The following is a 12,796-nucleotide window of genomic DNA, read 5'->3' on the forward strand; positions in this document are numbered from 1 at the left end:
ACCACAATAGTCACCACTTTACCTTCCACATGAGAGGTAACAAAAGATCTCCTATTTCAGTTGTGCATTAACAAAGCAACTCTAGTATAGTGTACTAATAACTTCTTCTAGGGAGAGCACATCTGAATGTAAATTGGCCATGACTGATTGAGCAGCAGCTGGTGTTTCATCTCCAAAATCTTTCCCTCATTTCTGAGTACCATCATCTTCATTGGCATCTCTCATGACAAGCCTAGAGTTTTTATCTCCATGATCTTCAATAAAGACACATGACAATCTGTTATTATGGTCAGTATTGCCCTTCCAACATTTTATATGCCATTGCAAAAAAATCATCTGCTAAATTTTTATACTTAAGTTGTTGCCTGTTGTAAATGAAGGATCACTGGTAAGGATCATTAAGGGATCCTGGACCATATGTATCGTTTGGTTTGAGAAGCCAATTTCATTTCATAAAAACTGGAATTTTGTACCAACTAGATGGAAATAGCTCCTTTCTTTGTGAGTTTGGGGGTGAAAATTGAATATTTATTTTAAGAAAATAAAGTTCAATAAGGGACTATATGATGCTAATGCTAGAAATGAGTCAAAACTATGTAGCTTATAGGCTGTAGGTATCTCATGCATGTATTTAATAAATTCTAATGAAGTTTGTCTGCATAACAATATAGGAAGTTATTTCAGCTAGATTTGAATGAAGGGCAGCTAGTGAAAGCATAAGCTTTGCAACTTGATTACCATGTTGACATGGAGACATTTGTTTTGATTTCTGATGATCTCTTACACATTTATTCTGCAGATTTCTGGAACAAAGTATAATGACATAAACTTTTTAGAAGGGGATTTTGTGGAATATGATGAGAAAGGTCAATGCCCAGTTGGTATTTCAGAAGTAAAATCCAATATTGTTGTTACAAGGTAGAGTTTTTATCTTTAGAATTTCAAGGTGATACAGATCCTTTGTTTTATCATGGGCTAGCGATCTGTTTTGTGATAAGGCACTGCTCTAGTACTTTATATGCCTAGAAATGATGAAGACATCATAATGTATTATGGTGAATGTTGACAATTTGTTTGGATAAAATTTATTAATCCTTCTGCACAATTTGATACAATTTTATGATGGAACATCCATGTTGACAATCTTTTGTTCTTCATTCCTGAGGGAGATTTAGTTTCTTGTAGAATTTGATATCCTTTTATTTTATTAGTTCACATGACTCACGTTAATCTTAGAAATAATGCTGTTGTTATGTTTGAGCTGATTTTCACAATATTCTTCTTGTCCTTTGGTTGTTGGAGGCATGGGGAGTACTGACGAGCCATGATAAGTTGGAATGACAAAGTTAAACAGAAACTGATTACAGGGTATGTTTTGTGGAACAGCAAGTTATTACATTTGTATATATATGTTTTTGCATGCTATTCAATCTATATGCTTTTTCTGGATGGTAATATCTTAAGGGGATAGAATGCACTACTTAGGAAGACAAGTTTCTTGGACTTGCATATCTGAATGAAGCCATTAGATTTTTGCTGTGTTTAGCACACAGAGGATTCCCATTCAATCGTTATGGGAAAGTGATAGCTTGTTATACATATCGTTATATAATCCAAGGGTTTGAAAAAGGGAATGATGTTCATCTATAGACTTTTCATGGTAGACAGTGCTTGCTATTGTTTGCCATCATATTATTGGATAAGATTTTAATTTACTGTCAAATGCATCTTCTTCAATAGCCAATGTGCCCTTGCAGAGGGTTTAACTGAACTAGAATTTTTGCTCATTGGAATGTCCATTCTCTTTTTAGAGTCTGTAAGAGATGGTATTACTGGTAAAGTTGTAACTGAACACACCTTGGCCATGCAGTTTTTCAACAATAATAATGTTAAATTTCAATATTAGTTATAATGAGAACATCACAATAACAATATCATACTGAGTGCTTTAAATGTATAAGTTGCTAGCAAATGCAAGCCCAAATGATGAATAACTATACCGACTACATGCACCACCACATGGAGAGGATTCTTTGTGGAGTAACATGCAAAATTGAGTCCAAATCAGTAGTTTAATATCAAATTTGCTCCAGACCAAAAAATTTCATATATTGGTTAAGCTAATGTGTGAGGTTTAAGTTGATTTTCTTATTTCTAATTTCTTTTAACCTGACATTTTAAATTTTTAGTAGCTTGAGATTAATGATGAGAGCCATTATGTTCCATTTTTATCTCATATTTTAGTCTCTTTCATACACCATAATCTTTACATTTTCTGTTCTATTTCTTTATCATATCGTAGCCTTTTTAATATTTTTGTTGCACATGGTTGAACATATATAAGGGATATTTAATATAGTTTTTAGATTATATTTACCTAATATTTTTTATCATTTTAGCTTTGGAAAATAAATCTTATAACATGCAATTGGAGGAGAGAACAGACTTCCTGTAGCCCATGAATATACTTGGCAGCGAATAATTTCAGTTAATCTATTTTAAAGTAATTACTTCTTGTGCTAATAACAGCTGGTTATTTATAATGCTCAAACTCTGCCCTTTCTGCTACGGGTGCTGCAACGGACGATACCGATCTAATATGGTTACCTACATGTCTGAAATGGCTCCTGCAACGGCTCCTCCCACCCAATGCTCGAACTCTGCCCTTGCTGCTATGGGTGCTGCAACGGACGATCCCTCCCTTTCCCTTTGCGTGGTGACTGTAGGTGCCTATGCCCTGGTTGTCAGTGGTGCAGCTCTGTCGACAGTTGCTTCTATGGCCGTCGCTTCTGTTGTTCCCGCCCGCCCTGGTTTGAACGATGCTCGGTCTGCTGTCTCTGCAGGGCTTTCGCTCTCTGCGTTCCCTCCCCTTCCCCCTCACGTGGGGGCTAATGCTCCTGCCGTGTTCGGCTCCCACACGACTGCTGCTGGGTCTCGTCCCGGTGGGGTCTTGCCCTCGGCTGTGGGTGTTGTGGGTACCTCTACCCGTGCCTTGCCACACGTGGATGCCCTTCCGGTGCGTGTTGCTGTTGTGGACTCTCTGGCTTTTGGTGATGCTTCTCAATCGGCTACTATTGATGCTATGGGTACTAAGGCCCCGCCTAGGTCTTCCTTTGCTGGCAGGCACAACTTTGCTTGTGTGGCTAGATCTGTTGCGCAACCCTCCAAGGGGGTTCATCCTCTCCCCTGTGCCAAATCCTCCCCTGTGGTGGTTTGTGGGCAGGATGTTGTGGACAACATTGGGATCTACCAATGTTGTGCTTTACTGTGCAAATTCTCTAAGCTTTGGCCTTCACTTTTGGACCTCCATCGTTGGGTGAGTGACTCTTGGAGGCCTTAGGTAGCTCATAATATTGAACTTTTTCTTCGTGCTAAAGGCTTTTTCATTGCTTCTTTTACATCTTCGGTTGATCAGGATTTGGTTCTGGGCAAGTTGTGGGCTTGGGGAGTTCACTCTCTCTCTATTAAGCCTTGGACAACTTCTTTCAACCCTCTCACTGAATTGTTTAATGTGCGTCTAGTTTGGGTTCGCCTTCCGAATCTCCCTCTCCATTTTTGGGAGCATTCTTGCTATGAGGCTATTGGTAACTCCATTGGTCGTTTCTTAAAGGTTGATGATGCAACGTTTTCAATGGGCCACACTACCTTTGCTCCTATCCTAGTTGATATGACATCTCTTTGCCTCTCCTGGGAGATGTGGTTCTCATGGTTGGGGATCGGCCTTGGACACAACCGCTGGTTTTTGAGGGCCTCCCCTTTTGTTGTCGGAAATGCTTCTCTACGGGTCATCTTGCTTCAGACTGCTCTATTTCATGCCACAAAGGTGTTGCTACTTGGTGGAAGGATGCTACTAATGATCACTTGACCATCAGTGCTGCTGATTTTGATTCGGTTGGCTCCTCTCAAGAGGATGAGATGCCTTTTACTATTGCTGATGTTGTTGTCGATTCCACTGTATTGGCTCCTCCTGCCTTGACGGATTCAACTCCTGTCGCCTTTGACTTGCAGTTCCATGTCGTACCTACTGATTCTGCTCCTGAAGATGTCTCTCTACAACAACCTGTTGTTGTTCTGCAACAACCCCCTGCTATTCTACAACAACAGGATGCCGTTCTGTAGAAGCTCTCTGATGGCTCTTATGATGGCAACCTAACAGGGTCCTTATCTCATGATCACTCTCTTGATGGCCCCAATGACAGTATCGCCTGGACTATAGTTTGTCGCAGGTGGAAGGGGAGGCCCTGCTTGTCCCCTCAAACCTCTCCTTGTCAAGGCTCGGGTGTCCCTACCCCTCCTTGTGTTGGGTCTGGGTTGTAGATGGTTAGACATGTTTTCTTTAATAGTCTTTGACTATGTTAAAGGGTTGGCGCCCTAGCTAATGTTTCTTTTTAATAAAAAATAGCTGGTTATTTATTGTTATATGACATGAAATAGTATATGTTGTTCACAATTACAATTAATAAAGTTGTGATGGTTGTAGACAAAAAGAAATAACAATTTTTGTGGCAAAACAAACTCCTATACTTGTGGTTAGTTTTAATCCAACCCACAAGCCATAATATTTTGTCCTACATCATGTCATAAGAGATGGCACAAGAATAGGAGAAAATGTTATAAAATAGAGCTATAGCAATGTAATGAGGAGTGGAGATATGAGAGAATAATGCATAAGATGTAACAGTGTTAGAAAAAATATGTAAAAGAAAGTATCTAATATTTTTTAGACTAAATTGGAATATATGAAGCACTTGTTTTGAGGAGTAGTCAACATGTTTACAACCATAATGTGGACTGAAAGGAAGGGCCCGCTCATAAAACTTTGGTGATGATTTTATTTAATTATTTCATATAATTTTATTTTTATTTTGTAGTTTGTAAAGCATTATATTTTTTTAGATTATTTTTTCACTTAGAACATTTTAAAATGATTGTTTATCTTGTATTAGTTGCAGCATGTTTATTTAGTTTAAATTATTATATATAACTTTATAAATTGTTGTTTTCATTATAGCACAGCTCATGTAGTAGATTCTAGCAGCCTGCATTGTTAGCATTGTTCTAACAATTTGCATGGTTCTTGTAGCAAATTGTTCTAGTAGCTTACGTAGTTCTTATAGCAATTTTGACAACAATTTTTTATAGAATTCTTGTAACTGTTTTAATATGTTTATTTATGTTTAGTTGCATTTCATCTACACTCATTTCACTATTTGCAACCCTTGCATATATAGCACATTGTGCCTTTTCCAAGTTTACACCCTTAGATTGACACGTAGACCAAACTGAAATTTAGTTATTAAACATTAAATCTACTATTTGCTACCTCAGTTCTCCCTTGTAATTTTGATGTTATTGTTAGAGAAAGGTGTTAAAAGCCTTTCAGCTTGATGAGATGAGTTAGGACCAATGCGTTAGGAAGAAAACTCACATAATTGTTGACCTTGTCTAAGTGATTAATTCCAATCTGTGTTGTTTTAAATCATATAGATGCATGATTAGAGTTTGTAGGTAGATCTTAAGCAGTAAACTTACTTATATATCAACAACACTTGCTATGATTTATTTGACAAGAAAGAAGCAAGTTTGAAGAAACACAAAAGCATGAAAATGATGCATTTGCAGTAGTCCAAAAACATCATTTTTAGAAAAAGTGCTTTAAAAATGAACAATTTGAAATCTAGAGAAGAATGAAAATGAGTTTGGCAACACCTAGACAACCATTTTCAAATTCAAAAACCAAAGAAGAAATTGTGAGGAAGTAATGTTGACACAAAGTATTGTTTTTATGTCCCCTCTACCTATGAATGTAACTTAGATGATCGAGTCAACATTAGTCACAAGCTTGTACAAATGTTATTCCTACAATTGAGCAAGAACAAATAATTGAAGAATTCTTGGAGAGAGAATGGATTTTTGAAAAGAAACTAACAAATGAGTATTTGCCCATTTGTTGTTTTGATTATTGTAGGGAGGAAGCCAAGTCTACATGCCAAGTTGCTCAAGAAAATGAAGACGACATTTTTAAGAAGATACAATATGAAAATGACTTTCAACAAAATAAAAAGGGAAGCAATTGTAAGTGAAGGACAACTTGAGAAATCAAATCAAGAAGATCTAGGTATACTTAATGATTTTGAAATGGCTTATAATTCTATTGGATTAGGAAGGCAATATTTTTCTTCACAAAATCCTTCTTGACTTAGTAGATATGGTGAATGGAAACAATCCTCATACAACTTGAAGAAAAAAAAAATCAAAAAAGGAAAGAAAAAGAATAAAGAATGGCAAAGGAATGCTCACAACAAACACAATACACATCATATATATTACCATATCCATGTTATTTATTACCATTTACTCTATATTCATAACAATTCTTACCATTTTCATTATCATTCATATCATGAACCATCTACTTAAACATATCCACCAAGGGCAACTAGAGTGCCTAATAAATTATTACCTAATAAGGTTGTTCAAATTGCATATAATAATGAGGTCTCAAGAATCCCTTTGCATTCCATTCACATGCTTGAAATTGGTGAATCTCAATTAAAATATATCAATATTGCTAAGTGATGTGACTTTGGTATAATTATTTTAGGCAACATGATCAAATAGAAGATGCTCAACTTAGTTCTTTTCTATTTAGCAAATCATGATTTCTAGAGAGAATTCACACGCATAAAGAAACAACTCAACATGAGCCTAATTTTATCTTTAAAACCATAAATGTATTAAAATTTATCATTCAATAAGAAGTGTTGAAATATACACATTAACGATTCAAGAACTGCATGAGATGAAGAATGAAAAGTTACAAGATCCATCATTTATAAATGTTTTTATACTCAAACATCTAGATCTTGGGAGGCTTATGGTACATTCCTCACACACTTATTGTTTTAGGTTCGTCAATAATAAATTTTATGATTAAGTACAACTAGATAAAAGATGGGTTTGCATCCATTAACGACTAAACAAAATATGCTACATATGGATGATCATTCATCAAACAAGGCCCCTAGTATTCTTAAAGTGCCATCAATTGTCTTTATTCTTTCTTTGGATTGTCGTAATGATCTCATGATCTTGCAGTATGAAGTTAAGTTAGGGGGTAAATTCCCCAAATTTTGGAGATCCTTGGTTGATTACTACTAATTGTTGCTCTAGTGCTTTTGCCAAAACCATGTGAGTGAGCTTTGGACTAAATCAAGGTATGCATTCATCTGATAGTTAGAATTGAATTGTATTGTTTTTTAATAAGGAACCAAGAGGTTTTGAGGGGACCTGAAACCTTTTTTACAAAATGTTGCTTAAAGAGAGAGGCAAATTAAAGCAAGCTTCCATAAGACAACAAAAAGCCAAAAACCAGAAACAAGACAACAAACCAAAGATAACCTAATTCAAATTTTTAAAAGCCTCCGCGACTTCAACTTCCAATTAAGTCATGTTGAGGGCAATCTTTTTCAAATCCAGAATGTCTTGGTTGGTAGCTTTCTTTTACAGATTGGCTCTAGTCCTTTTGGAAGGACATGTGTTCTCATCCCGTATCTTCTCAAGCAACTTTGCATCAACCATCATCCCTTCTTGTTGAAGGCCTTCAAGTTTCCCAACCATAGTATTGATGCTTTCTGTTGAGCTCTTAACCACTTTATGGCTGTAGGTCACCACAAATATGAGGTTGTCATTGATTTTTTGGAACTTATTCTCTAGTTGTTTCAGTCTGCCATCATAATCCTTCTTAAGTTTCTCTTCCAGATTTATAATCCTATCGTCACAATCTTTCTTGAGATCATTTACAATGCTCACAGTCTTTTGCATTGACTCAACAATAGATTTCCTTTGCTCAACACTCCACTGTTTAGCACAACGGTTGTCCTGTTTACTGCTAATTGCATGTAGCTTAACATAAATCTTTGATTTCATTGAAGACTCATTTTTGGATTCTGAAATAATCAATTGCAGAATCACGGGCTATAGCAAGAATATCATTCGAGTTTTCTCTATCCAAATTGAGATAAGGGGAGTCCACATTGAGGTCTTTAGGAAAAGGAGTTCTCTCAGTCCTATTAGTAACAAGCATCGACTTATCCAACATGACATGGTAGGATGACCTAGAATTAGAATTGGTAGTAGTAACAGGGGAATCTCTATTCCTCTTAGCTCTTTGGCCTAGCTTCTTTTTTGCTTTCAACTCAAAGTTAGATTCTTCCAAATCAGTGTTCCACTCATCAGAAGAGTGACTCTTAGACTCTTCCGCCTTAGTTTCATATGAAGAATCCGAGACGCTAGAAGAAGAAGAGAGTTGTGATTTTATATGCTTAAATATTAATAACAACAAACCCCCATGAAGGACTGGGTTTTTCTTGTTTTTCCTATGGTCTTTAATGCAGACATTAATAGAGGCTTGCAAAAAAAAGGAAAGGAAATCTGCACCTTATGCCGAAAGTGGTTCAATAGAACAAAATGATGCCCAAAATCCCTAGTGAACTTACTATCTAGGGTAATATATTTCATGATAACAGTAAGCACAAAGCGCCAAATGGTTTTGATATTATTCGTATCATAGTTGTGTTTCGAGACTTTGGCCAATTTCTTCCTTTCTTTGTCGTCTTTGGGGAATTTCTTAATTGCCACATCTGACATCCTCCTAGCCTTGTAAAACTTGGCCCCTTCCATAGACGAACTAGTGACCTCCGCAACCAATTTTTCATCAATCTCGAAGTCCCTTCCAAACATTTGAATGTGCCCCTCCTTCACCCACTTGGCAAATTTCCTGGTGACATTGACATCAAAGCCGTGAAGCTTTTCAATGAAAGGGGTAAGGCCCCCTCGTTCTAGAATTCTCCAAATAGTGGCATCTTTTCTAAATTCCTTACAATTTAGAGGTTTGACCCTTCACCTTTCACCACCCATGGCTGCAAGAATGACAGAGAGATCTATGTGCAAAATGAAAATACACTAGAAAATATTAGTGATCACCCAAAAAGCGTGTGGAGGTATGAGGCAATTCATTAAAGTACTCCACAACTTCATAGCTCATCACTTAATAATGGCAGTGACTGCCTTTTCAAGGTATGACATCATTATTCACAAGAAGGGTTGGTTCTCCGTGCTTGAAATAAATCATATCTCAACAATGCATTAACATCTGCATTTACATGATCACCAATGTGCCATATCTTTTCATTATTAACCCGAACTCCCTCATTAGCAAAGTAATCTACAAGCCCATTCGCTTCATGGTAGACATGTGTAATATAAAATTTTTGAAAGGTCCTTAGAATATTTAGGTATTTACTAATCCATTTTTCAATGGTCCAAGAAGGTTTTTGATGGCCTCTTAAACATTGTATTGTGTTACTAGAGTCACAAGCATTGAATTATATTGTTTATACGCAAGCATTCATTGTAATAGTATATATTATTCATTTATTTTTCCATTATCAAATATGTATTCATATCAATAACTCTACCCTTCATTTTTTAATGAATAAACTAGTTATTAGTGGTAGAGTTATTAAATGGATAATACTGCACAAATCTGACACTACTATATTTATTGCTTGGATTCCCCCTCTTGATCCCCCTTGTGATGGTGTTCCAAATAATATCATCGCTTGGACTATTGTTCATTGACGAAGGAGAGATCGTTCTTCCTCCTCCCAAACTCTTCCCCAAGTTGTGGATGTTTTTTCTCCCCACCCTTGATGTCGGTTACTAGTTGTCGTGCGTGTTGTAAGTGGTCTGTTTGGGCCTTTGCTATCATTGACATGTTCTTGACTGGTTGTTTGTGGCATTTTTGGTATGTCTTTGTACAAGGTTAGCACCCTTGTTTTGCTACTTTTTTAATTAAAAACATTACTATATTTATATGCTTGGTCATGAGAATATATTTACGAACTTTTTTTAATCTTGGTTATCCAACACTTTTATATTAATACTATTTGATGCCACTTTCCAATATGAGCAATTGAGTCTACATTTTGTTGGTCTTGCTAACTATATGGTGAAAAACAAGTTTCCTTTGTGTTTCTCTTTTGGAGATCACAAGAAGATTATCGGGAAAATTATTCAACATTCATGGACATGAGTTATTTTTTGCACCATTCTTGATACTAAACCATGTGGAGGATAATTTGCAACATAATTTATGAGAACCATGATTCTTGCAATACTATGTTCTTGGTTAATTTTTCACAAACCACATACCAATAAATAAGTTGAATTATTGAAAAAGAAGCTTGAGCACATTCTAATACAATTTATCACGCTCCATTATAGGGATTGAGTATCCACCTACCTAAAATTGTATCATGGATATATTGGATAAGTTGGGAGACAATCATTGGCATTTTCACTACACAGCCTTGTCCTTGGTTCTGCATCTAACTATTGTAGATAGTAGCATGGGATGAATGATATCATGATTGTACGTACCAATGGTACTATGCAAAGATACATGATATATCTTGATGAAGGTATATTTTTTATTGCTAGTCATCATTTCAAGTTTTTTGACTTCCATTAAAGGGGTTTAGAATGAACTCAGATTTTCATGGTATCACTTCAACACACATATGAGAGTTTTCTTTCTTCTTGATCTATTATATAGAAATTTAAAAAAAAAAATGAAAAAAGCAATAAATTCTAACAATGAAATTTTTTGGGCATTGTTAAACACTATAATTTGAAAACCGGTTTTTAGCGGATTGGAATTCAAAGAAATTCTACTTTGTGGTGAAAATTGTTTTCACAGTACCACTAAGCAGTATGTGATTAAAATTAGTTTGCTAGTGGTCACTTGTTATCAAAATTTTAAAAAGTGAAAAAATGCAATTACTTGTGTTCTTTCTATGGGATAATCATTTTTTAGGTACACTTAGTTGCTTCCATGGTTGTTTTACTCTCTCTAAGTGCTTATTGCATTTGTTGTAGCTCAATTGTGTAGTTGTCCTCTCGTTTGTTGGGGTCAACATGATTTTGATCATCTATAGCAAGTGCAAACTACTACATGTTTAGTTGAGGTGTTATCAAATGTGAATAATTAACTACCACCAATATGATCCATGGTGCTTTAGTGAGACAAAGATATTTCATGCATTCCTTCCTTGTTGGATGTTCACTCTTGTTGCATTACTTTGGCTATGAGATATTGGTACAAATGGACATGCAAATTGGTAGTAGAACAATTAGTTTTTTTTTTGAAAATTATTTTATGTTTAAGATTTATTATTATTATTTTTAAATATTAATCATCTAAAACAACATTGATACCTAACTCTTCCTTGTTTTTTTGGAGACGATCATCCTTCTAAATTGGGGCGAGATACATCTTTCAAATTAGTCATCTTTTCACCCATTATCGCCTTTGTTTCTCATTACCCTTAATTATCCTCTCATAATATCTATTATTTTTCAATCTTCATAATCATTCATTTTGCATATCATTTCATCTATTTTTTATAGCTCATAGGTTGGGAAATAAATTTTTATGATACCTCCTACGTATAACATTTTAAAAAATGATAAAAGTAGGAAAAATTATAAAAATTGAAAAAAGAAAAAAGAAAAAATGTAAAAAAATAAAAAAAATACATAAATAATATTTTAATATGGTTTTTAAATAAAATAAGATGAAATACATATTTGATTATGTTTACTAATATTGGTTTTCATTTTAGCTTTGGAAAATAAATCTTTCAGCATGTTATTGGAGGAGAGAATATACTTCCTTTAGCCCATTAATATACTATCCATTTTTCATTGATTATTTGTTGTACTAGATATTAGTTAGCTTGTTATAATAGCCGACGATTTATTTTTATACTCACATGGCATAAAATAATTTGTGCTCGATAGTAGTGCAAATGCAATATAGTAGAAAAAATAGTAGAGGAAAGTGTGTCATATTTTTAAGAATAAATCAGAATATATGAAACATTTGTTTTGAAGAGTATTTAGCATTTTTACAGAAACTGTGAAGATGGAGAGGAAGGGCCCACTTAAAAAATGTCAGTGATGTTTTTATTTAATTATTTCATATATATTTATTTTTATTTTGTAGTTTGTAAATTATTATATTTTCTTATTTAAATAGAACATTTTAAATTAATCATTTATCTTGTGTTATTTGCAGCATGTTTACATAGTTTAGACTATTATATATAACTTTATCAATTGTTGTTTTGATTACAACAAAGTTTTTGTAGTAGATTGTTTCAATAGTCAGTACAATTCTAAAAATTTGCACAATACATGTAATAGACTATTCTAGTAGTCTACATAGTTCCTATCACAATTTTTTTAAAACATTTTTTAGCATAATTCTTATAACTATTTTAAATGAATGTTTTTATTTTTTATTTGCATTTCATTTACACTCATCTAGTAAATAGTAAAAGTCGGAAATAGTAAATGTAGTTCTCAAATTCTAGTTTTCAAATATGTAATTTATTTTAATGTTCAAATGATACAAATTAAGTTTCAATAGACATTTATAAAACCTATAGTTTAAAAGTCACTTTTTCAGGACCATACCATGCTAGTGAAGGACAAGCATAATTTGACCTAAATGAAAGTATTTTTCTAAATCCTTTTGGAAAAATATTTGTAACAAAGTCACCTTTAATGAGGATTTTTTTTTTGTAATTTTTCTCTAAATATTTGTTTTTTGCAGTTTTTTTATTAGGCATAATTGTTGTTTTGAAAAAGCCTTGTGTATGACAAGCATAACTTGACCTAAATTTTATCAATTTTTTTTTGAACACGTATAGAATTGTCTCTAATTTGA

At 34.3% G+C, this 12,796-nt stretch overlaps 1 protein-coding gene across 3 annotated transcripts in view; it reads left to right on the forward strand.

Annotated features, from left to right (window-relative positions):
* Positions 1-1,115, forward strand: part of LOC131047668 (uncharacterized) — a 29,736-nt gene extending 28,621 nt beyond the window's left edge. For all 3 annotated transcript variants that reach the window (XM_057981479.2, XM_057981473.1, XM_057981466.2), the window contains exon 5: positions 800-1,115. In XM_057981479.2, coding sequence (XP_057837462.1) covers positions 800-922 — 123 coding nt within the window. In that variant the 3' untranslated portion in view covers positions 923-1,115. The remainder of the gene's footprint in view (positions 1-799) is intronic.
* The last annotated feature ends 11,681 nt before the right edge of the window (positions 1,116-12,796 follow it).

This window comes from Cryptomeria japonica, chromosome 4 (genome assembly GCF_030272615.1).
Source record: "Cryptomeria japonica chromosome 4, Sugi_1.0, whole genome shotgun sequence".
In the NCBI taxonomy this organism is placed as follows: Eukaryota; Viridiplantae; Streptophyta; class Pinopsida; order Cupressales; family Cupressaceae; genus Cryptomeria; species Cryptomeria japonica.